At 45.7% G+C, this 26080-nt stretch overlaps 1 protein-coding gene across 1 annotated transcript; it reads right to left on the bottom strand.

Annotated features, from left to right (window-relative positions):
- Window positions 1-1001: 1001 nt before the first annotated feature.
- On the bottom strand, window positions 1002-25786 carry Dnase1l3 (deoxyribonuclease 1 like 3). The gene is made up of 8 exons (XM_057770336.1): window positions 25620-25786; window positions 19939-20027; window positions 18691-18780; window positions 17756-17868; window positions 11466-11578; window positions 8234-8391; window positions 1515-1611; window positions 1002-1250 (listed from the first exon to the last, which is right to left on the bottom strand). Exons 1-8 carry the CDS (start codon window positions 25773-25775, stop codon window positions 1134-1136), a joined length of 933 nt encoding a protein of 310 aa, XP_057626319.1. The 5' UTR covers window positions 25776-25786; the 3' UTR covers window positions 1002-1133.
- Between the last annotated feature and the right edge of the window lie 294 nt (window positions 25787-26080).

Raw genomic sequence — 26080 nt, 5'->3', positions numbered from 1 at the left:
CCTTTTGGAGCATCCAGTGCAAAGTGAGGCATAACAGAAGACTCTTCTCCCAACTTGGCTCCAAGTGGAATGAACTCAGACAGACAATGAAATCAGCTGGGCCATTCTTAATTCCTGAGTGTGCAGATAGTTTAGACCTATGTGAGCCATTCTATTTAGAAGCAAGGAGTGACTTTTAAAAAAGATGTTACAATGGTACCTAGGAGCAATTGCTTTTTTTTCCCTCTCTCTTCTTTAATGGTGTCTGAAGACTGAGCTCAGGCCATGGTAATGACTTATGGAGAGGGCTGTGGGTAGGGGTAGTCTATGGGTAGGGATGGGCTGTGAATAGGGATGGGCTGTGGGTAAGGGTGGGCTTTGGGTAAGGGTAGTATTGAATAGGTGTGGTCTATGGGTAGGTGTGGTCTATGGTTAGGGATGGGCTGTGGGTAGGGGTAGTCGGGTAGGTGTGGTCTATGGGTAGGGGTAGTCTTGGGTAGGTGCAGTCTATGGGCAGGGGTAGTCTTGGGTAGGTGCAGTCTATGGTAGAAGTGGGCTTTAGTTAGGGGTGGGCTGTGAGTAGGGGTGATCTATGGGCAGACATGGTCTATAGGTTGGGGTGGTCTGTGGGAAGGGGTGGTCTGTGGGTAGGGAATGGACTGTGTTCTTACTTGAAAATGAAAAGGGTGACACTGGAGGTTACCAGGTTGATTGATTTAGGACAATGGAGCCAGGACAACACAGTAGGAGTGGCCCTCATTCTTCATTCCTGATAGATGTTACAATTGCCCGACCCCAGCAGGATGAAGCAGAGTCTGATTGAGACATCATGAGGTATGATTTGAGTCTTGACATTTCTGCTCATTTCTGGGAAACTGGAGTCTTGTGAGCACTGACAGCTAGGACTGACAGCTAACATTTGTCCTGCTACCTAACTAATGGTAGGTCCCAGTGATGGTGTGGGGTCAAAGAGGCATAACAGAAGACTCTTCTCCCAACTTGGCTCCAGGTGGAATGGACTCAGATAGACAATGAAATTAGCCAGGCCACTCTTAATTCCTGAGTGTGCAGAGTATGCAGATAGTTTAGACCTGTGAGAGCCATTTTATTTAGAAGCAAGGAGTGACTTTAAAAAAAAAATGGCACCATGGTACCTAAGAGCGATTGCCTTTTTTTCTCTTCTTTAGAGCAACAGATTTTCTGTTGTTGGTGAAGGCCCTTGAAGACTGGAGTTTAAATTCAACTGGAAAGTGATCACTGACATCCAAAGCCTAAAAGGGGAAAATAGAAGTAGATTTGGTGGTTAGGGTATGCCTGGGACATATCATAGCCTTAGCAATGACCAAATTCAGGAGTAGAGAGGGAAAATGAAATGTCTGAGGTCATCAGGTAGAATTGATGAGTATTGCTCTTGGTCCTGCTCCTGGGAAATTTTGGCAGGTCTTCAAATCATAGAATTCTAGGTCTTTAGACTCAAGAGCATCCGTCCCACATTTCCAGGCTGGTGAACCAGAGAGACCAGGTGGTAATCTTACCTCCTCTTCAGACAACTGATAACTTTTCTGGAAGTCAAAGATGCTATTTGAATTGGGAACCACGGAGTTGACTATCTCTTGTCCTCGAAGCACAATCCTAGAGAGAGGACAAGGGAATAGATACATTAATTAGTCAAAGCTGTCAACTTCTGAGATCAAAGGGATGGCTGATTTAGACTCTGGAATTGATTGGGCAGCCTATCCCTTTCATGTAGTGGGTGTTCTGTGTCCATAACTAAGTTTAGCTTGCCAGCTTGACTGGTTAGTTTTGGTAAACTTGTCACCAAGCTAGAAATATCTGGGAAGAAGGAACCTCACTCGAGGAATTTTCTTCATCAGGATGGCCTGTGGGCATGTCTATGGGGGTATTTTTTATTGTTAATTCATACAGGAGGATCTAGCCCACTGTGGGCGGTACTAGACCTAGGCAGGTGGGTCTGGGCTGTAGTTCAGTTTCGTTTATCAAGATTATGGATAAAACACTCACGAATGAGTAAAGAACTGCGGGAAGTATCACTAGCCCCACTATCAAATTATTCTGCAGAGTTATAATAATAAAACCAGCATGGTATTGGCACAAAAAAAGACATGCTGATCAATAAAATAGAGATAAAGAGTCAGAAATAAGTCCACACACTCATGGATACCCGATTTTTGATAGAGAAGCCAGAAATATACACTAGAAAAAGTGGTAGTATCTTCAACAACATCATCAGGGAAATGCAAATCAACGCTACTTTGAGATTCCATCTTACACCTGTCAGAATGACTGAGAACAATAACACAAGTGACAGCTCATCCTGGTAAGGATGTGGAGTAAAGGAAGCACTCTTCCATTGGTGGTGGAAGTGCAAACTTGTTTGCCACTATGAAAATCAGTGTGGCTGTTTAATCAGAAAGATGGGAATTGAACAGAAAATCCATCCATTAGCTATGTTTATTTCTGCTCTATTCATAATAGCAATAAATTGGAAACAATCTAGATATTCATTACTGGTTGAATGGATAAAGAAAATGTAGTACATTCACAGAATGGAATATTACTCAGCTATCAAAAATGAAAATTTCTCTTTTCGTCAAGATAGCGCCGAAAGTGAAGAAGGAAGCTCCTGCCCCTCCCAAAGCCGAAGCTAAAGCGAAGGCCTTGAAAGCCAAGAAGGCAGTGCTGAAAGGCGTTCACAGCCACAAAAAGAAGAAGATCCGCACATCGCCCACCTTTCGGCGGCCCAAGACCCTGCGGCTACGAAGGCAGCCTAAATACCCCCGGAAGAGCGCGCCCAGGAGGAACAAGCTTGACCACTATGCCATCATCAAATTCCCCCTGACCACCGAGTCAGCCATGAAGAAGATAGAAGACAACAACACGCTTGTGTTCATTGTGGATGTCAAGGCTAACAAGCACCAGATCAAACAGGCTGTGAAGAAACTCTATGACATCGATGTGGCCAAAGTCAACACCCTCATAAGGCCCGACGGAGAGAAGAAGGCATATGTTCGGTTGGCTCCTGATTATGATGCTCTGGATGTTGCCAACAAAATTGGAATCATCTAAACTGAGCCCAGCCGGCTAATTCTAAATATACACTTTTTCACCATAAAAAAAAAAAATGAAAATTTCTGATGGGTGTTGGTGGTATACACTTTTAGTCCCAGCATTTGGGAAGAAGAAGCAGACAAATCACTCTGAGTTAGGGGCCAGCCTGGTCTACAGAGTGAGTTCTAGGATAGCCAAGTTTACACAGAGAAACCCAGAGAGAGAGAGAGAGAGAGAGAGAGAGAGAGAGAGAGAGAGAGAGAGAGAGAGAGAAAGAGAGAGAGAGAGGGAAGGAAGGAAATTTATAGGTAAATGAATTGAACTAAGCAAAAATCATTCTAAGTGAAGTAACTTAAACCCAGAAAGACAAACATAGTATTATTCACTTCTATGTCGATGTTAGTCACTGGTAAGCAAGCTACACTCTGTAGAACCATGAAGGTTAGGTAGAGAGTAAGGTATGAAGGGAGAGATGAATTCCCCCTAGGAAAGGGAAATAGAATAGAGAGTTATGGATGGATGATGTGGGGGGATTGAAATGAGAGGATCAGACAGGGAGGGGGAGGGAAGAAAGAAAGGAAAGAGGGAGGGAATGCAGGGATGGACAGTTAAAACTAGGGTCCATTTGAGGGATCTTATGGAACCTAATACAGCAGAAGTTTCCTGTCATGTATAATTCACACACACACACACACACACACACACACACACACACATATATATGAAAGTACAAAATGAAATTGACAAATAATGGGGGCAACGGCAACCCAACTGGACATCTCTCATCACCAAATTAAGTTTCAAGTACCGGGGATGGGTCACACCCAATCAAGTTGTTAGCCAAAAGGGGCTCATGGGAACTTCCAAACAAGCCAAGCTATTGTCAAGGCTCTCCACAAATCAGCAGTTAGGCCCTATTACTGCAGACAACACCAACACAACTCATTGAACACAGAGAAGTAGAGCTGGTGCCTACTTAGAGCCTTTACCTCTATGGATTAGTGTTTATGGTACTGGAAGGTACTCTGCATGCTACCAGGGGAGAAAAGGAAACACCAACCCAGCTAGAAACCTTCAGTCTATAAGAGTGACCTGCCTCCAAGACACGCTGGTGCAATAGTGTCACAGAGCTTGTGGGAGTAACCAGCCAATATCAGATTGGAATTAAGGCCCCCACCATGAGATGGAACCCATGCTCAACACTGCCTTAGTGACCAAGAACCTGAAACTGAATAGGTTAGGGACCTAGGAAAAAAGCAAATACTACTGTTCCGCTAAAGGAACATAGCAATAAAATGACTGCTAATGACACTCTGCTATACCCACAGATCTGTGCCTTGCTCGGCCATCACCAGAGAAACTTCCTCTTTAAAGCAGATGGGCACAAATCCAGAGACCCACAGTCAGAGACACAGAGAGTGAGAAACCTTGGGAAAGCCCTAAAAGGGAAGTCTCCATCAAATCCCTTCTCTCTAGATTCAGAAAACTGTGCGAGGAGGCAGAAAGAGTGTAAGAGCCAAAGGGGATAGAGGACAACAAGGAATTAAGGCCTTCTAGATACAACAGGGCAGCATGCATGGGGCTTGCTTGCATGGCTCTGCACCAGATGGGGTCCTAGAGCTGAAAGGAGATGTGTTAACACGCCTCCATCCCTACCTAACACAGAAGCTATTTCCAACTGAGAGTCAGCTGCAATTGAAAATCTAGTTTTTTCCAAGGAATCTCACTGAGGAAATTAATTACTCTTAAGTGAAGGTCCCATGCCCAGCAGTGGATGACCAACACCAAACAAACTCAGCGGCATCTTTGGAGGTTCTTTGTGTCATAATATTAAGCCAGGACTTTATTTTTCTTCTATCTTACAGCTCCTTTGTAGATATATTATGGCTTCTGGTTTGGGGTTTTTATGGAATTCCTATGTATTTGAACATATGTGTCTCTGCATCTATGTATGTTTCTTGTGCTTTTTCTTTGTCTCTTTTCCTTGTTTGGTTGCTTTGTCCTATTCCGATTTGTTTTATTTTATTGTATTTTATTATTGTTCCTTAGAATTCTGTTTGCTTTTCTGGAAGGAGGGGAGGTGAGGAGGAACTGGGAGGAGTAGCTAGACAGGAAGCCATAATCAGAATATATTGTATGAAAAAATCTATTTTTAATAAAAGAAAAATAAATAAATAAATGGAAAAGAAAAGAAGAGTAGCTGAGTAGCTAGAGAGATCAGGGCAGTCAGCAGCATCCCTTCATGGTCTCTGCTTCGGTTTCTGCCTCAAGTTCTTGGCTTGGTTTCCCTTAACGATAGACTATAACCAGTAAGAAAACCTATTTCAAGGCAATAAGACAGACATATTGTCTGATCGCCTGGTGCTTGAACCTATATACGCACATGCAACACGCGCATTCACCAACACACTAGATAAAACAAAACAACAACAACAAACCCTTTCCTCCCCAAATTCCCTTTGGTCACACTGTCTATCACAGCAACGGAAAAGCAAGCCAGACACTCCCCTAGAGGATGGCGCCTACAGTTTCAAAGCAGAACCGGTCCCCTGATAGCCCTGTGATCACAGGGCTGTAGCCCCAGCACGGCAAACGCAGCTGGTATAAGAACACACTTCACATATGAGCCACCCAGAACAGTAATGGTTTGTAGTATGAGAATGTTGTTTTACTCTCTGTCCCTTTTCACTTAGAGCTAATTGTTTTTTGGCAAAAATCTCAGATCAGTGCCAGCTTGTCTTGGAAACCTTCCTAACTCCTCATTTTAACGAGAGCGAACTGCCACCTCCAAGTGCTCTGTAGAATGACCACTTTCTCCTGGGCGTCTGCTTTGTCACCTTTGTACAGTATCATGATATTTCCTTTAAAATGAGATCATTTATTTTAATGAGAAAATGATGGATTGAAAGAAAAGTACAGAGGGAGGAAATGAATGTAAAGATAATTTGCAGCTATGACACCAAATGAAAATGTGGTATTCAAATTATCAACAGACTTTAAGGACTGGGGTGAAGGCTCAGTGGGTAAGAAGGGCTTGGTCTAAAGCAAGAAAACATAGATTTGATTCTCCAGCACCTACATCAGAAGCTAGGCATGTCTGTGTCCTTCTGTATCCCCAGCACTGGGGCAGAGTCAGGCAGATCCCCAGAGCTCACTGCCAGCTTAAACAAAAGAATTGAATTCCAATTCAATAAGAAGCCCTGTATCAAGGCAATAAGACAAACATGGTTTTCTGATCTCCAGGCACATGAACCTGTACTCACTTGCTTTCACCACCATCACCGCACATGCACATGCACACACACGCACAAACACATGCACACACACAAATGTCATATACAAAAAGAGGAAGTGGACTCTAGCATATGACACGGGAAGTGAAACAGGTAGGTCTATGTGGTCTTAGTGTCCTGCCTAATTAGTGAAAACTACCCTTCCATGGATCTGCCCTGAGCTTTCCCAATTCTGAGTGGTAGTTTGGTTTCTGGGTTTGACCTGCTGAAGATCCCACAGCTGACATGGTTGGGTAAGCCAGTGGTGCCATCTGCCCAGCTTGCCTGAAACATTTGAAAATGGGAAGAGAGCCCTGGATGCTTGGGAGGCTCGCCCTGGGCTTCCATTTTCGAGGGCTGGCACAATAAAAACCAAAAATTAATCTGCAGCCTGTTTCCAAGAGAAACAAAGGCAGTGAGGAGACCTTGAGGCCTGTGAAGCGCACCAGGTTGATGGCCTTCTCAGACTCCTTCCTCAGCCAGCTGAGGGATGAGAACGGCAGGCACCATGGGACTGCGGTTCCCCCACTTGTTTGTGGTTTGTGCTGCGGATAGTCCCTGATGTTCACACACTTTGGACACCCACACTTCCCTCCTGACTGAGGGAACAAAGCTGACAGTTCTTGAAAGAAGAGAGGGCTGGAGGATGGCTCAGCGGTTAAGAACACTAACTGCTCTTCCAAAGAACCTGGGTTTAATTCCCAGCACCCACATGGCAGCTCACAACTATCTGTAACTCCCTCTGACACCCTCTCACAGACATACTGATGTGAGAGTCTTCTGTTTTGTGTTGATTTCATTGGTTAAATAAAGAAACTGCCTTGGCCCTTTAATAGGACAGAAAATTGGGTAGGCAGAGTAAACAGAACAGAATGCTGGGAGAAAGAGGCTGAGTCAGGCAGTCGCCATAATTCTCCTCTCTGAGGCAGACGCAGGTTAAGATCCTCCCTGGTAAGCCACCTCGTGGTGCTACACAGAATATTAGAAATGGGTTAGATCAATATGTAAGAGCTAGCCAATAAGAGGCTGAAACTAATGGGCCAAGCAGTGTTTGAAAGAATACAGTTTCCATGTAATTACTTCGGGTAAAGCTAGCCATGTGGGAGCTGGGCGACGGGAAGCGCCCGCAGCTCCTACAACAACATACATGCAGGCAAAACACAAATGTACATAAAATAAAAATTAAATAATTAATTAAAAAAGAAAAAATCCAGGGTAAGTTTAAATTACAACAATAGCCATTATTTAAACACATGTAACTGCATTTATGTGTCGTAATAATTTAAAAAGTATTCAAGTCAGGTGTGGTGGCTCGTGCCTGTACTCCCAGGCCTCAGGAGACAAAGGCAGGTGGATCTCTTTGAATTCAAGCCAGCCTGGTCTACAGAGCAAGTTCCAGGACAGCTGTGCCCTCTTGATCATCCAGTTGGGCTTATTGACTGTCTACATCCCCACATAGAGGGGTGGGGTGAGTCACAAATCCTTTCCTGTGAATCCAGCCCTCCCAACCACATGTATGCAACTCATCCCCCACTGCCCACGGCTTCCGAGAGGGATAGAGTATACAAGCCTGGGAAGACTAGGGGATCCAGGCTTTATCTATGCAACTATGAAAAGGTCATTCTCTCTGTTGGGTAAAGACCCTGGTGTGGCCTTTTGGCAGGGGAACACTCATACTCCAGTGAGTAAACCCCTACCTATGATATTTAAGTTAGGCCAACAAACTCATAGGTTCTCTGGCCGTGGATCCTACCCAGGTTTATAACTGGGACTGGGGGAGGGGCATTTCTCACAACTCCCCCAGGGAAGAAATTGTAGTAACAGTCCTGAAATGCAACCGATTTTTTCTCTAGCTGAAGGGCTCGGGCTGCCCTGGTACAAACGGACCAAGCAGCCTCTGTAGAAGCTCCTACCTGTCATAGGCACAGTTGGTGCTCTTCTTGACTGTGGTGTCCACTTGGTCCCCAATCAGCCAAACAAAGTTGAGGTCAGTCCTCAAACGGATGTTCTGCCAGGCCTTCTTGGGGACATAACTGCAGCCAGCATTGAAATCACCCATGAAGATGAAATTCTGAAAGACATGTTTTAGAACCATCACTTGGCAAGCACTGGAATACACGACTTCATTGTCAGCCACCGGCAAGGGCCCCACCTTTCATGTCCAGTGAACAAAGAGGTCTTTTTGCTTTGTTCAGATTGGAGACAGGGCTTCTCTGTGTAGCCCTAACTGTCCCAGAACTTGCTCTGTAGATCAGGCTGACCTTGAACTCAGAAATCCTCCTGCCTCTGCCTCCCACGTGCTGGAATTAAAGGCAGGTGCCGCCGCCACCCAGCTACAAAGAGGTCTTTCGGGACTTGGATTGGACCCCTCCCAATATATTTTGTTTCTTTTAAACTTACTATTGTGTGTATGTGTGTAGTGTGTGTGTGTGTGTGTGTGTATACACATATAAACTTGTTGATTTCTTCTGTCCTACTGTGGATTTTAGGGATATAACTTTGGTTGTCAGACTTGCACAGCAAATTCTTTTACTCACTGTAAAATGTCACTGACCCATCCATCCCAATATTAACTCCTGGTCCTAATACACTAGAATGTGACTACATATAGAGTCTCGTGTAATCTAGGCGTGCCTCAAATTAGCTCTGTAGCCCAGGATGGTCTTGGACCCCTGATTCTCTTGTATCCACCTCTTGATCTCTGTGCACTTCCATACCCAGCTGGAGAATAGGACTTTTAAAATATAATTAAGGTTAAAAAATGAGGCCAGGTGGGTGGCCCCTTATATAGAAACAGGACTGGGTTTGCTCAATGGTAGAGTACAGGCACGTAGGAGGTCCTGACTTTGATCCCCAGCATGACAAAAATAAATAAATGAATTTAAATAAGAGAAATAAAGATTAGAAAATAGAAAGATACAGAGGAAAGACAACAGAGAGACAGCAGATGAAGATGAGTATCTATAGGCCAGGGATAGAGGTCCCAGAAGGAACAACCTGGCTCTTCCACACTGGCATTGGCTCTGCAGCCTCCTGAACAGCGAGAAACAGCCCAGAGTTACTTCATGCACCGGGTTCTGGGGCACTGCTATGTTACTAGCGAACTCACAGTTTCCATCTGTGTTCCCTTTTTAAGAGAACAAACAGGTTCCAAGTGAGTCAGAGTTTGGACAAGGATCTGGCAGTGAGAACAAGGAGTGGGAGAGAGGATGCTTGCCCCATAATGCCATCCTGATCTTAGTCACAGTATCTCTGTAACCTGCTGCACATAGGTAGGCAAGAAACACTGGAATCCAGCTAAGATATCCCCTCACATAAATAGTGCAGCAAATGTGGACGAACAAACCCCTCAGTTCCCAAGAAGCCAACTTAACTGGGGTAATGCGGTGATGGCTATTTGACATCTCTCTGTGTCCTACTGTATGGAGGACAGAAACTAATTCCTATCAAAACTCAATCCTTTGAGAGACAGCCTTAGAGTGACCTGCTTTTCTCCACCCTATACCACCAAGATTTGGAAGCGTCCCAACCCCCACAGGCCATGGGAAGACAATTTTAACATTCTGTAATTACAGAGGAAACATCTTATTTCCTTGTCTGTGCTATTGTTTGGGATGATTGCTGACTTGAGAGTTTTCCTTAAGAGCATTTCATTTTGACCTCTGCAATTAGGGTTTCCCTTGAGATTAAGGTGCATAAAGACAGAACGCTATCCCTAACCTATGTGCCCCAGTCAGCAGGAAGTGATTTACCAAGCTCAACTGACATGGCTTGAAACACCATGAACCACAGCAGGGACAGGCAAGAGCAATTAAGTGGGTTGCTCTAGGCCACACAACCAGAGTGATTAAGCAACATAACCCAGGGCCAAACCTCAGTCTGCCTTCCTGAAGGTCCATCATCCACTGTTTCTTCCCCAGATACTCAATGTATTCTTGCTGAATGTGTGGACTCATCGTTTATTTCGGAACTTACAAATAAGCAATTAAATGCACCCCTGGCCTTCTTGATGGTCAGTTCTGACCAGCTGTGTCCACACTTGACTCATTTTGCACCCTCGAGTGGGGGAACTGAAGAGAAAGAGGGACTCTCGGCATCACATTCCGAAAGGAGAAAAGAGGAATTTGGCAGGAGAGCCGTCTGAGCACTTCCTCAAACCCGCAGAGCCACAGATGACAGTGTCTCTATCTTCCGAATGAGAGGTGATGGCTGTCTTGAGGAGTGAACACCATAATTGCTTCTCCTTTTCATGATCTTGCCACTTGCCTCTGAAACACTCCTGACCTCCTAGGCCTCACTGTTCTTAGTTATAAATTGGGACTGATTAATGACCTTTTGTGGTTGTGTACACTGTGCAGGTACACATATGTGTGTGCTTGTGGGATGACTTAGTGTGTGTGGTGGGTGTGCACAGTGCAGGCATATGTGTGCATGCTTGTGGGATGACTTAGTGTGTGCAGTGGGTGTGCACAGTTCAGGTACACGTGTGTGTGCTTGTAGAGGCCAGAGTACAACCTTGGGTGCTGTCCTTAGGTACCACTGCTTTCTTTTTTCTGTGGTTGCATCTCTCACTGGCATGGAACTTGCCAAGGATACTAAACGAACTAACCATTGAGTTCTAGAGATTTGTCTGCCTCTGTCCTCAACACAGAAATTGTAAATTTGCACCAGCATGTGCAGTACTCTCTCTCTCTCTCTCTCTCTCTCTCTCTCTCTCTCTCTCTCTCTCTCTCTCTCTGTATCTGTGTGTGTGTGTGTTGTTTCGTTTTATGGTTTTGGGGGACTGAACTCAAGTCCTAATGTTTGCAGGACAAGCATTTTATCAAGTGAACCATCTCCCCAGTCCCTTGTTGGATTATTGAGAGGATTAAGTCCACTTGTTCATAAGTAGTCTCAGCACAATGTATAGGCCTTAGGACCAAACAAATAATAATGGCATCCATTATACATGGAGCAGAACATGAGTTCCCAGGACCCACAGGGACAGGCCCATGTAGTCTTAGCAAGAAGAATGTTTAGGGCTGAGGAAAAGCCTACGATGAGGCTGTACATCAGTTGCGGCTTGCACGTACTCCACCCCCTCACCCTTCTACTGAATGACTGGGTGCTGCTTGATGGGAATGGGACAAGCACAGAGGCCCTCACCTGCACTTTCCACCGCCGTTTCACATCCGTGTAGACATCAACCAACTCATCAATCTCTTTCACGGAAGTCTCAGGAGTCGTGTGCAAGGGGATGATCACGAAGTCCTTGACAGCTGAGGAATAACAAACAGGAGGTGGCACACTACCCATTGAGGGCCCCCTAAAACTGCCTGAAGAAGGCCCCTCTAAGAGACACCGCTGCATTGTGAGGGCATCGTGACAGAGGGCTGGAGACGGTGGCTGAGATTCCGGTGTCACCAGGCTGCTTGCTGTCAGGACATGAAAGACTCTGTCCTCCAACCTGTGCTCTCCCCAGCTGAGAGGAAGCTGGTGACCGTGGTCACGCCTGGCACTGTGGGCACTGTGGGTTTTCTCTCTCTTCCTAGCTCTCTTTCCTTTCCTTTCTTTTTTAACAGTCTGTGTGTGTGTGTGTGTGTGTGTGTGTTGTGATCTCACCTGCCCTTCTTTTTTAAAATCTTTTTTTTTCTCTTGGTTTGTTTGGAGTACTAAAAATTATTTATGTTTTATGGCTATGTCACTCTTTCTAAGAGTAATGAATCCAGTTGGATAGGGTAGCTCACATCTGTAGTCCTGAATTTAGGAAACTGAGACAGAAGGAGGAGGAGTTCGAGGCCAGCCTCAGCTACAGGAGAATGCTCAAAAAAATGAAAAAAATTACCTACAACAAATAAGTAAAGGTTACTTGTAACCAGGACTTAGTGACTGCTTTTGTTTAAAGCCGTCTTCTGGGGCCGTAGATGTCCAAGGCCTGGCTAAAGGAAGATGAACGTCTGGAATCCAGGCATTTGCTTTGCGTCTGTCTCCTCTGCTACCTTAAACTCTGGCTCAGACTCTTTGCTGACACATTCACCATTTAAGGAGACAACAGGATGGCCAGTCTCTCATCCCCCAAGGCTGAAGACAAAGAGATGTATTCCAGAAACAGTGAACCTTGCAGGCAGATCAAGCCCTGACAGAAACCTCGGTTCTAACCCCAGGAAGCTACAGTGTCCTCCAGGGGACCTGGAGCGGGTAACAAAACTACACATGACATCATACCATGACTGTTGACCAACGTCTAATTCTACCCCTCCTGGCTGTTCTTCTTTCCTCTATAATCTCAAGGTCTTACCAAGATCCCCCAGGACAGGGCTAGGACATTTGTCTGCTTCCTGTTGTTGCCATACTGACAATCAAATTCCTTCCTTGTTTTACCACCACTGTCTCAAATTTGCAGGGGGCAAATCTGGAGCCAGGCCCCTGATCAAGGACTTTGGTAACATGTTTAGCTTTTGTATTAAAAGGAAAAGAAAAATGGAGGCTGGCAAGTTTATAGTCCTTTTGCAAACAAGAAGAAAAGCAAAATAATAATAATAATAATTTACCTAAAAAATTAGAAAGCAGGGCATGGAGGTACAAGGCTTTGATGCCAGCACTTGAGAGTTGAAGGCAACTTGTATCTGTAAGTTCAAAGCCAGTCTGCTCTATATAGTAACACCCTTGTCTCAAAAAAGAACAAGAAAGGATGGAGGTGCTGGAGAGATGGCTTAGTGGTTAAGAGCATGTACTGTTCTGACAAAGGATTGGAATTTGTTTTCCACCTATGTTGGGTAGCTCACAGTTGACTAGAACTCCAGTTGTAGGGGGATCCAAGACTTCCGGCCTCCTTGGGCACCTGCACGTGCATAGACGCACACAGCCCTGGGTTAGGTCCAAAGCATCACATAAAACAAAGCATGGTTGCCTAGGCCTGCAATTTCATCACTCAAAGGGGGGGGGTGATGAAGAGTCGGGAGTTCAAGGCCAGGCGGGAGTATGTGAGACCCTATCTCAAAAACAAAACAGACAAGGAGATGATGATCAGGGTACGATGGTATATTTCCCTAATCCCAGCTCTGGAAAACAGGAGGCAGGAGGATTGTAAAATCAGGGTTAGTCTGGGCTACATAGCAAAACCTTGTACCCAGACCACAAAACAACAGAGAGAGAGAAAGAGAAAGAGAGAACCAAAAGCTCCAAAGTGTGGTTCCCCAGGTGGGCCTAGTAGCCAGGCAACCTCTCATTCTCTGCCTCGATCCCACTCCTGCCTCACGTGTAGAGGCTACAAGAGGAGATAGCTTGAGACCCACAGTGGGAATGTGAGGGAAAAAAAATGTTTTGTTTTGTTTTTCTCTCAAAGGTAGCTAACCTCTAATGGGCCTCACATACCTCTTGTGTATGTGCGTGTCTGTTTGCCCAAGACCTGGACATTCTCGAGCCCTTACTCTTCCAAACTCTTCTCCTTTACACTGATTATGAGCTAGCCAATCACATGAGACCGTGCGGTCAACCTCTCACCAATAGCACGAGAGGCAATCGCCACCTGCATTAAAATAAAAACTATGCTCACCTGGCCTGGGCTGTGGCACACCTTTTTGCAAGATGCCAGGTTACTCTTGCTTTGGTGTGTGTTTCCTTATGTAACACTGAAGATACTGTTTTCCCACAGGAAGCTGGGCCTCAGACCTGCAGGCTGTCCCTGGAGGCGGGAGACCTACTCTTTAGCCGTACCTCCAGCTCATGGCTCTGCCTTTCTGGTAATTCCCTTACACACTTCACCACATTCCCACCTCTGAGATTTGGCTCTCGGTGCCCTCCTGTCTCCAGCCATCTGAATGGTAACAGACCTTGTCTGCCTCTAATGGTCATGACTAGTCACCCTTCTAAGATCCCTCTGCGCTGTTTGATATGTCCTGTTTATTACTCCTTCATCTGCTGTAAGCTTCTCTTCTCTTCTATGCTTCACCGGCAAGAGACACCTCCACGGTGCCAGGCTCCTATTTTCAATTCACCTTCTTGTCTGCACTACCTAGTACAACACCAGGCACCCCAAGGTGCTCAAAACTGTTTCTTGATTGAATTTGTGAGTGAAAGTTAGATAAATGGATAAAATTGCTAACTCATTTGTTTTCAGTCCTGAGACAACAGGGTAAACTCCTGACCCAAGGGAGAGACGAAGGGTAGGAAAGACTGGGCGTAGAGGCTCAGGAAAAGTAGATCTACTTAGTAATACACAGAGTCTTGCCTCTCTTTGAGAAAAAATAAGTACTTGGAGGTGGAGCCTCTCCCTGCTCAGCCATAAGTAAATTGGATAATAAATTAAAGGATAGTTGCACTCATTGCCCTCAATAGTCCCTCTCCTTTTCTACTGAGAATTCACACACCTCTCTTCTATCTTCCCAAAGTACTCTTCCTCCAAGTTAATTAACCCCGGGCAGAAATAGTTAATTCTGTAGTTCTGAGTGTTCCACCAGTGTGGGACGGGGACAGGCAGGCCTGCTTTAATTCTGCATATATCTCTTCATTCACACTCTGTATTCCTTCGACAATACGATGTCATGAGGGCATGGACTTTGCCAGTTTTAGGCCCTCAGAAGGTCACATAGTAGGTAGTGAAAAGCATTTGACTTTACATGCTGAAACTTATACACCAATTTTAATTCTTGACTTTTTTTATTTCTGTTCCTTCAGTGCAGAAGATTGACTCCAGAACCTTGTACATGCTAGGCACGAGCACTTTCACCAAACTATATTTTTGGCTCATAGTATTTTGAGAACAGGGTCTCACAATATAGTTCAGACTGGCCCCAATTGGCTGGTCCTTCTCCCTCTGCCTCCTGAACACTCAGAGTACACGCATGTGCCACCACATCTGGTGAATTTTGACATTCTATTGAGTTCAGTGGTGACTGGGAATATGGGCTTCTGGGCCCGTGTCCTGACTTACAATTCTGGCTCGTCTACTTTAATAGTTGGACTTTGGCAAGTGATAATGCCTTTAAAACCCCAGTCTTCTCAAATCTGAATTGGGGATAGTCCTAGTCCCTACATTGCAGTCCATGGAAGAAAAACAGGAAACTGGCCATTAGACATGGACCAGTAGAAGAGTTGCTGGGGGTCAAAGCACACCTGGTTTACTTTTACTCCCTTCTGGCAATCTGTGGAGGGTGGAGTTATCAATGATCCTGAGAAAAGTATCCAGGCTAGAAGGTCCTACATTTTGGGATTCTCAGGCCAGCTGCTTTTCTCAAGCGTTAACTCTCACCTCAGGGATCACATAAGACAATGCATGACTCTGCAAGCATGCCACACATGCTCAGGGCTGGGCCCCTTCCTGGGTGGGCAGGAGATGGGCTGATATGGCTTAAATATGAAATGTCTCTCAGAGGTCTGTGTGTTGAATACCTGGTCCCCAGATGGCAGCATTATTTTGGGAAGTTGTGAAAACTTTAAGACCTGGGGTTTTTGGAATCGAATAGAAGACCCTAGCTTTAACCCACAAACCTATGAACACCTGATTTTCGATAAAGGAGCTAAAAGTATTCAATGGAAGAAAGAAAGCATCTTTAACAAATGGTGCTGGCAAAACTGGATGTCAGCCTGTAGAAGAATGAAAATAGATCCATATCTATCACCATGCTCAAAACTCAAGTCCAAATGGATTAAAGACCTCAATATCAGTCTGAACACACTGAACCTGATAGAAGAGAAAGTGGGAAGTACTCTACAACACATGGGCACAGGAGAACATTTCCTACGTGCAACCCCAGCAGCACAGACATTAAGGGCATCATTGAATAAAAGGGACCTCCTGAGACTGAGAAGCTTCTGTAAAGCAAAGGACACTGTCACTAAGACAAAAAGGCAACCCACTGACTGGGAGAAGATCTTCACCAACCCCGCAACAGACAAAGGTCTGATCTCCAAAATATATAGAGAACTCAAGAAAGTAGACCGTAAAGGGCTAATCAACCCAATTAAAAAATGGGGCACTGAGCTGAACAGAGAATTCTCAACAGAAGAAGTTCGAATGGCCAAAAGACATTTAAGGTCATGCTCAACTTCCCTAGCGATCAGGGAAATCCAAATCAAGACAACTTTAAGATACCATCTTACACCTGTCAGAATGGCTAAAATAAAAAACACCAATGATAGCCATTGCTGGAGAGGTTGTGGAGAAAGGGGTACACTCATCCATTGCTGGTGGGAATGCAAACTTGTGCAACCACTTTGGAAAACAGTGTGGCGGTTTCTCAGGAATTTCGGGATCCACCTACCCCTGGACCCAGCAATACCACTCTTGGGAATATACCCAAGAAATGCCCTATCATACAACAAAAGTATATGCTCAACTATGTTCATAGCAGCATTGTTTGTAATAGCCAGAACCTGGAAACAACCTAGATGCCCTTCAATGGAAGAATGGATGAAGAAAGTATGGAATATATACATATTAGAGTACTACTCAGCAGTAAAAAACAATGACTTCCTGAATTTTGCAGGCAAATGGACGGAAATAGAAAACACTATCCTGAGTGAGGTGAGCCAGACCCAAAAAGAGGAACATGGGATGTACTCACTCATATTTCGTTTCTAGCCATGAATAGGGGACGTTGAGCCTATTATGAGTGGTCCTAGAGAAGCTAATTAAGAAGGTGAACCCAAAGAAAAACATTTAGGCGATGAAAGGAGACAGAGACAAAGACCCACATTGGAGCACCGGACTGAAATCTCAAGGTCCAAATCATGAGCAGGAGACAGAGCACGAGCAAGGAACTTAGGACCGCGAGGGGTGCACCCACACACTGAGACAATGGGGATGTTCTATCAGGAACTCACCAAGGCCAGCTGGCCTGGGTCTGAAAAAGCATGGGATAAAACCGGACTTGCTGAACATAATGGACAATGAGGACTACTGAGAACTCAAGAACAATGGCAATGGGTTTTTGATCCTACTGCACTTACTGGCTTTGTGGGAGCCTAGGCAGTTTGGATGCTCACCTTACTAGACCTGGATGGAGGTGGGTGGTCCTTGGACTTCCCACAGGGCAGGGAACCCGGATTACTCTTAGGGATGATGAGGGAGGGGGACTTGATGGGGGAGGGGGAGAGAAATGGGAGGTGGTGGCGGGGAGAAAGCAGAAATCTTTAATAAATAAATAAACAATAAAAAGAGAAAAAAAAAGACCTGGGGTTTTGATGGAGGAAGCAGGTCACTGGGGAGTGACTTCCGAGGTTATCCCTAGGGCCTAGTGCCTTTCTCAACCCTCTCCACCATGAGGTGAAGAAGCCCTGTGACCTATGTTCTCACTGATAGGATGTTCCGCCTTACCACAGTCTCCGAATCCACAAAGCTGCAGCTATGGAAGAATCCTCTAAAACATAGATAGATCTCCCCTGCTCCTCTGAGCTGTGTTGTGTATTTGGTCATAGTGACCCCAAGAGCAACTAATACAGGGTCATGATCTCACCAGTGAAGGGTGATTGGAACCAAACCACAAAGGGCTCCCTGGAAAACACGTCGGCGTCTCCATCCTGGTAGTCATGGTAGAGGTATTTGTCTTTCACAGACACCAGCTTTTCCCTACAAGAGGAGGGAGAGAGAATGTCTTCTCACTGAGTCCTGTCGTCGTGACTTTAGTAGCTTCCAGAGCAGGCTCAACTTTGGGAGGGTCTTTCCCCTAAGAACAGGTAGAATCAGCTCTTCTCCGTGAGCTGAGGATCTGACTTATACGTGCTGTCTGGGACACAGCAGGTGAATGTTCAGACTTTAAACAGAAGAATGGGAGGAAACCAGAGAAAGTCCTTCGTCCTGTGCTCAGATGAGCTGGGCCAGGACTTCCCCACAAAGGACAATGAACTCCTACCCTGGCCAATCGGTAGTTGTCACAAAGCTGCTGTGCTTTCTAGCTAATGATTGAACAATTTTCTTGTGAAAGTCTTAGGTGATTTGTTTTGAGACAGGGTCTCTCCTCATATAGCTCAGGCTGATTCTCAACTTGCCGTGTTGCTTGCAGTCCGATCCCTTTACCTCTACCTTCCAAGTGGGGTGAAAAGCCTGCGCCACCACAGGGCTGGAGGTTGAGCCAGGCTCTGCACGGGCTGGGTGAGCAAGCCCTCCAGCAGCTGAGCTCCAGTCCCAGCACATGGGTTTGACAACCAAGATCCTGACTGCTATGATAACTGCTTAGAGACCAGAATCGAATGCTTTTGTTTGACTTGAGACAGGATCTCACTTTGTAACTCTCACTAGCCTGGAACTGTGTAGACCAGGCTGGCCAACAACTCACAGAAAACTGCCTGCCTCTCCCTTTCTAGGACTGGGATTAAAGGTGCATTCTGCCATACCAGGCCCCGATGCAACATATACATTTGAGTTGTATATGTTCAGAGAGATGAAACTCACTTATAGAGGAAGGCATACTGTTCTTTGTATGTGTTTCTTCCAAGTCGAGAACTAATCACATAGTTGTACGTTGTGCTTCTCCGTGAATTTCTGGAAAACAAAATTTAGTGTGTTGTGAAAAATAAACAGACCTCTAAACACATTTGCTACCTCTGTCCCCACCCTAACCCCCATCCCTGCCCTAGTAGTAGCATTTGGTACCACAGCTGCCCCTACCTCCATCCCTGCCTTCAAATCCCTAGCGCTGAGGTATATAATACCACAGATGTCCCTACCCACACTCCTGCCGCCACACCCCAAGTGCTGACATATAGTACCACATATAGTCTTTCCTTACTTTCCTTCTTTCCTCTTCCTTTTGGTTCTTTAAGACAGGCTTTCTTTTTTTTAATAAAAACAAAAACAAAAAAAAACAAATGTGCGTTGATGTTTTGCCATGAATGTCAAGTCCCCTGGAGCTGGAGTTATAGACAATTGTCTAAGAACTGAACTGGGTCCTCTGGAAGAGCGACTATCACTGAGCCGAGTTATCTCTCCAGTCTCAAAACAGGGTTTCTCTGTAGCCCTGGCTGTCCTGGAACTGCCCAGGCTAGCCTCGAACTCACGGAGATATGCCTGCCTCTTCCTCTAGAGTGCTGGGATTAAAGGCATGTGCCACCACTGCCCAGCCCCTACTGTGTGATTTAATAACACAAGGCTAGGATTTGAGGCCAGACTTTCTCATCCACAAGCTTCAATCTGCTTCTGTGGGAATCACGGAGACAAGAGATGACCCAGGCAGAATCAGAAATCCTTGGTTTTAGTCTTCAATGCAGCCTGACAGGTAAAAATGCTCCCATCAAGCCTAACAGTATGAGTTTGGTGTCCAGCACCCAAAGCAAAGAAGGAGAGATCGACTCCTGACAATTGTTCTTTGACTTCTACATGTGTTATGGGACACACACACAATGGAATAAAAATAAGAAAGAAAACAAAGAAAGAGATCCCTGCTTTGGCCCTGAACCATAGCTATCACTCATGCTTTCTAGTTGGAGTCAAATTTCTCAGGTTCTGTCCAAGTGCTTCTTCTGAGGCCCACCAGCTCACCAGGGAATCGCTCAAATGTTCTGGGACTGATTTTAAACAACCACTATTTATTCCTGGGCTAGAGCTCACCATGCGGGGAGGAGGAGGGCAGCAGACCCAGTAGGGTGGGTGCCTTTGCACTTACTTTAAGCTCTCTGGGGGCCCGTCCCTCTCCCCATTTACCCATTCAGCTTCTCCATCAGTATGGGGCAGATGTTGTTGCTGCTGTCCTTGATTTCCATCAGGAGTATAAGGTCGCAGCGTTTGATGATCTGCAGAGAGAGAATTTCCAGGACCGTTTATTGTAAATCACCAAATCTTTCATTAGGCCCTTGCTGGGTTCCAAGCACCATAGTCAGGTGCTTACTAGCGTAAGTAAATCTCTTTCTGAACTGAGAACAGCTCTTTGCTCTGTCCCTTTTGTGTTTTGTTGATGTTTGCTGTAGTTTTGAGATAGGACCGCATTGCTTAGGTTGGTCCCAAACTTCAGGTCTGAAGTGATTCCCCTGCCTCAGTTTTGAGTAACTGGGATTTCAGGGGTGCATCATGTGCCCAGTGGTTTGGTTGTTGCTGTTTATGTTATTTTCTGCCTATTTTAATTTTTTAATTAATTTCTTTGTTTGAGGAAGGGTCTCACTATATAGCCCTGGCTGGCCTGGAACTCAGAGATGTGCATGTCTCTACCTCCAGGGTGCTGGAATTAAAGGTGGGCACTGCCACACTCAGCTGGTACATCCATCTTAAGGATGAGGAGACTGATGCTCAGACAAGGTCATGTTATCCAGCCATGCAGCTCAAAAATATCCACACTGTCATCTAGATGTAAACAACCAACCAGAGACACTCCTGACAGTGACACTCCTACACAACCCACAGCTTGGGTTGAGTGGTTGTAGTGGTGATAACAATAAATACATATTAAACCTTAATGAGTAAAGGTACGAGGCTGGGTGCTACAGATCTCAGAAGGCGTAATTACAGTGGTAACAACATAAGAGCTAACATTTACTGTGAACCTACTTCACAGCAACACTGAAAGAGGGATATGATGGTTAGCCCATTAGATCTAGATAGTAACTAAACTCAGAGTATTTTAGCAATTATCCTAAAGTCACAACCAATACAGGTGGGGAAGCTATGGTTCCAGCTCAGTTCTGTAGGTTCCACTATGCTCAGCTATTAAAATACAGCCACTCAGAGACTCAGAGTCCAATGGAAGCAAGGCAGTATAATGGAAGGAAAGCAGAATTTGTGCTAAATGAAAGTCACAAGCCATGGACATGCTAGATATGTCCGTGAATAATTAATTGCTTCTGTCAGAAGAGCAGGGAAGGCTCCTGGAAAGAGATAGCCTTTGGTCCCTGAAAGGGTTAGAAATAATTCACTGGGAAGAAAAATACAAGAGACATTTTGTCAGGGTGAGCTGCCCTCAGGGAGCGGAAAGAGCTCACACCCCTGGATGACCATGTGGCTCTGAGTAATGGGATGCTGGCGACTCAGCTCCACAGAATGTGGCTATCGAGGGTGAAGCAGTCATGGAGAGCCACTGGGCCTCTATGTCCAGAGCATCTCCAGTTATATCTGCAGAAGAGTGGAGTCCACGTTCCTGGGACCAGGGATGCAGACTTTCAGAAGCTGAGACTAAGGACTGACTGATCAGGAAGCCTCGATTCTAGGAGAAACCCACAGCACTGGCCATGTGTCAGTCTCAAGCCAGCACGCTGGTCAGTCACTGGAAACTACCAGGCCTTTCTAGAAGTGACTTTAAAATGCACACACCTTTAATCCCAGCATGAAGAGGCAGAGGCAGGATGTGAGTTTGGAGTTTGAGGCTAGCCTCGGCTGCAGAGTGAGACACTTTCTAAAAACACAAAGACAAACACATGTACACACTCTTTGATTCAATTTTCCCATTTTGACCCTTTACAATGGAAGTGAGATGGAGCGAGAATTTAGAGCAGTGCCAGTTAGGCAGGTGGTCAGTAGTAGATTGTTATTTCTAAGGCCCTGTAATTGAGTACCTATTACAAGCAAGGACTTTTCACATTTCTATTTAATATTACCGTGTGTGTGTGTGTGTGTGTGTGTGTGTGTGTATGTGTGTGTGTGTGTGTGTGTAGGGAGGCAGGCACCTGTGTTTATGGGTGTGAATATACCCTTGTATGTGAGAACATATGGAGACTGGAGGTGAACCTCAGGAGTCTTCCATCTTGATTATTGAGAAAAGGTCTCTCACTGGGGCCTGGCTTGAAAATCAGGCTCGGCTAGCTGCACAAGGAGCCCCAGCAATCCCTACCGTCTTTGTTCCTCAGACTGGGATGACAAGTGTGTACCGTTACACCTGGTCTTTTCACATGGGTTCTGGGGGATCAAAGTCAGCTCCTCATGCTCGGTCAGCAAGCATCTCACTTCAAGCATCTCTCTAGCCTTGTCCTTCTTTATCACCGAGAAAGCCAATGCTCTGAGCACTGAGGTAACTTCTCAGGGTTTCATAGCTAGTTGGGAAGAGCCAGGGTCAACCCATGATCTGTCTCTGCCACTTTTCTACACTAGACAGACTGCATCAGGGACAAGCTTGTCAACATTGTGTCATCTGCCCTTCACTAGCATGGGTACAGCACGAGGGACGTTGCCTGGTCATCTTGTGTTTTCCTTTCTAGTCACTGGTAGTTGTCTGACGCTAAATTGGGCCTTGGTGAGTCTCCTGTGTTCTTCAGTTTACACATCCATCAGGTTGAGAACCTGTGTCAGACTGTCCAAGGCACTGGGGTTGGATGGTAGATGGGGGTGGCTTGTCATCCTTCTCAGGCCTTAGAGTACATGATAATCATTCTTTTCTGCAGTGTTATGTGCTGGGTCCAAGTTCAACCTCACGAGCCGATCGTCTTTGTTAGCCTGTCCGTGCTACAGATGGGACAAGTGGAGCCAGAGAGTAAGTCACCAGGTGTGGTGAGGCACATAAGTGGTAGAGAAGTGAATTGAACCCTAGGACTTTCCCATCATGCTATGCTGTTTATTCTTTAAAGACAATAGGTAGGATTTTGTATGTCTCCACCCAAGATATTTCTAGACCTCTCCAGACTGTCCCTTCCCTCGCCCTCAGAGCATCAATGGCACCACTTATCTGGATCCCAACCACACTAGCCATGCTCACTCCACCACGAACTGTTGCTTTCAGAGGATTTGACAGCATAGTGCAGAGCATATCTACCCTCCAGTTCGCGACTCCCTCCTGTGAGCATGCAGGAATCTGGCACCTAGGAAAGCTGGAAGGGAAGGGTCCACCCAGAGCTTGGCTCTGAAAGGACCACCAGGGAGTCGCTTCCCAAGAAGCAGGAACCAGAACAGAAGAAAATATGGCTTTTCCTCAACCTCTGCCATTTTGAGAATTTGGACAACAGGATCTTGCAGATTTTTCTCTGAGAAAACTTCCCAGAGACAGCAAGGAAACTGGAAACCAATATCAGCTGGAGATTCGGGGCTCAGAAGTGCTTGGTAAGCAAGGAACAGGGATGTCAACAGGAAATCTGGCTGTGCTCTCAGGAAAGGGAATCTGAGCCCTGGCTTACTCTTGCGTTTTGCCAATGGGTCTCACAAGAGAGGAACCTTGGCCTTTGGCATGCTAATCTCCTTGGCTATTCCATGGCCAGGAAGGGAGTCTGTAATATAGACAAGCCATTGCTCACTTTCCCTTGGCGTTCAGCTTACTAATACCCACTGAGTAACCAACTATAAAGAAGGCTGTGGAGGTGTGAAGGGACCACACCAGCAGATGAGGCATGACTCAGTTGGTAGAATTCTTCTCTAGCATGCACAAAATCCTGGGCTCAGTCTCTAGCACTGCATAAACCATGTATGATAGCAAATGCTGTTAATCCCAGCACTCAGGAAGCAGAGGCAAGGGGCTTAGAAGTTCAAGGTCATCCTTGGTTACAGAGGGAGTTTGCCCAGCATAGACCTCATGAGAAATGATGGTGATACTCTACTAAAGCACAACTTCTAGTGGCACATAATGCCCCTCTCGTGGTACATTTACATCACTAAAATGGATGTTTTCCTACTTGGATTGTTTGCATTCTTTTGGTGGCAAATGTGTCTTTACCTTTGAGTCATACAAGCCGTACTAGCTAATCGAGCACCAGGTATTTGCAGTCAACCTGCTCTGTGATGGCTCTGGTGGTTTCCAGGGGATTGGCTTCTGTTTGCACAATGGCTTTATGAGAATGGGATAAAGCCTTGACAAAGACTTTAGGCACACTTGGTGGGACTCACAGCTCAGAGGAGATGCTGTGTGGAGGAACGGAATCACCAGAGTACAAAAACACAGCCTCCAAGAGTGTGGCAACACTTCCAGGGATGAATAAGTTAGGATTGTAGATAGTCACTTAAGTCCCCAGGCGCCACTAGGCTACATGTGAAGAAACTGGGAAATTGTTTTCTTGCATGTCTCCATTCAGCTGTGGTGTTAGGATTCCCACAGGCTTGGCACAGCTGTCCTGGTAAAACCACAATGTCTAGAGCTTCTTGCTTATCATCTAAAGGACAGAGTCACCTAGGACCCAGAACTATTTTGGCAAGAGCAGAGCAGACTTTCTGCTTGTGTCCTCTCTGTCCAACAGTATACCAGCTTCATCTCAGCTCTGCTGGGCTTCAGTCACCAGCCTTACCAGCCACTCAGTGGGAGAACCCACTCTATGTGAAACACCAGGAAGAGAAGGACTCTTGAGTCCCTCTGGGGATAGATGGGGTCTGAGCCCAGGACTGCTGTCATTTTCACCACACATGGGGGCCTCTTTTGTTGGTGTGTGTGTGTATGTGTGTGTGTGTGTTAACATAGGGTTTCATGTAGACCAGGCTGACCTTTAATTTGCTATATAGTCATAGATAACCTTGACCCTTTGATCTTCTTACTCTTTCTACCTCCCTAGTGCTGAAGTTACAGGTGGGCCTCACCATGCCTGGTTCATGCAATGCCAAGGATGGAACTCTGGACTTCACAAATGCTAAGCAAGCATTCTACCAACTGAAGTACATCCCTAATCTCACTGTGTTTGTTTGTTTGTTTGTTTGTTTTTAAGTAAGAGCCATTCCACCAGAGTCCAAGTATCAAAAATAAATCAGCCCATGGGACAGAGAGTCAACTGACTCCAGAAAAATGTAGGCAGTTTCCCTGGACATTGGTCATATTACCCAAGAACAGTAATATCCACAAGCAGAGAAAGCATAGAATTTTGAGTTGGGGGAAGATCAATAGGGGAGAGTGATGAAGGGATGATAGGAGAGATAGAGAGGGAAGGAGGAAGAGAAGGAGAGAGAGAATGCATGTTTTGCCAACAATTATAAATATGAAGCAGACAAGGCTGTACCAGTTTCCTCAACGTTCCTCCCTGGAACTACCCAGCATTGCATCACTCTGCTGAGTTCATCTTCTCCACCGGGGAACAATAGTCCTTGCTCGTGAGGTTGACAAATGACATCATGTATTTATAGTGCCTGACACACACACTCAGTATGTTCAGCTAAAACCATCAGAACAGCAGCACATAGCTGGAACTATGTGCTGGCCAGACTCTGGCAAAAGCATCATGTTTACCTGCTCAGCAACCTTGCAACACCCCTGTGGAAGGCACAACACCTTCCTAGAATACCTTTGGAATACACAAGAAGAAATGTCATCAGATAACAGCAGAGGCCTGGAATACCACCTGGTCTGAAGATGTGACAGAAAGCACCAGGCCCTGAGGCAGTCATTGCAATGGTAGTTACTGCTGTCCTTACCTCATCTTGAGAGCAAATTTCAGGGCCCTTGAGTCTGACGCTGGGGAAAAGGTGTAAGGGGTGGCCAGGACTCAAACACAACTCACCTTCACAATGACATCCATGGCATTGTCGTTTTCCTTCTTCCGCTCTCCAAATGATCTCACATTGAAGGAGCAGAGCTTCAGGGCCAGGGCACTATGGAGGGCAAGAGAGAAGAGCAGCAAGGAAGCCAGGCGCAAGGAAGCCCGGTGCAGGGACATCTTTGTTCTCCTTGGACGTCGTCTGTCTGAATGAAGAGACAGCTCCTGGCTCACTGACTTATAAAGCCTGCTGATAACAGGAATTACTGGATCCCTCTGGGCCACTTTCACTTCTCTGAGGAACTCACAATCATGGGTTTTAATCCCCAAGGAAATGAAGACAATGGGTTGGCCTTTAGGGAGGCCTCTGTCTTCTTTGCCCTTGTAAGGAAAGTGCCTGCCTAATTTAGGCTACAGTCCCCTTAAAATCGGTCGTTATCTAAGCGGGCAGGGGTGGAGGTGGGGGATCAGTTTGATCTCTGGAC

The sequence above is a fragment of the Chionomys nivalis genome, chromosome 5 (assembly GCF_950005125.1).
Source record: "Chionomys nivalis chromosome 5, mChiNiv1.1, whole genome shotgun sequence".
Lineage (NCBI taxonomy): Eukaryota > Metazoa > Chordata > Mammalia > Rodentia > Cricetidae > Chionomys > Chionomys nivalis.
Note: the sequence above shows the minus strand (reverse complement) of the source record. Positions and strands in the feature narration are given on the sequence as shown.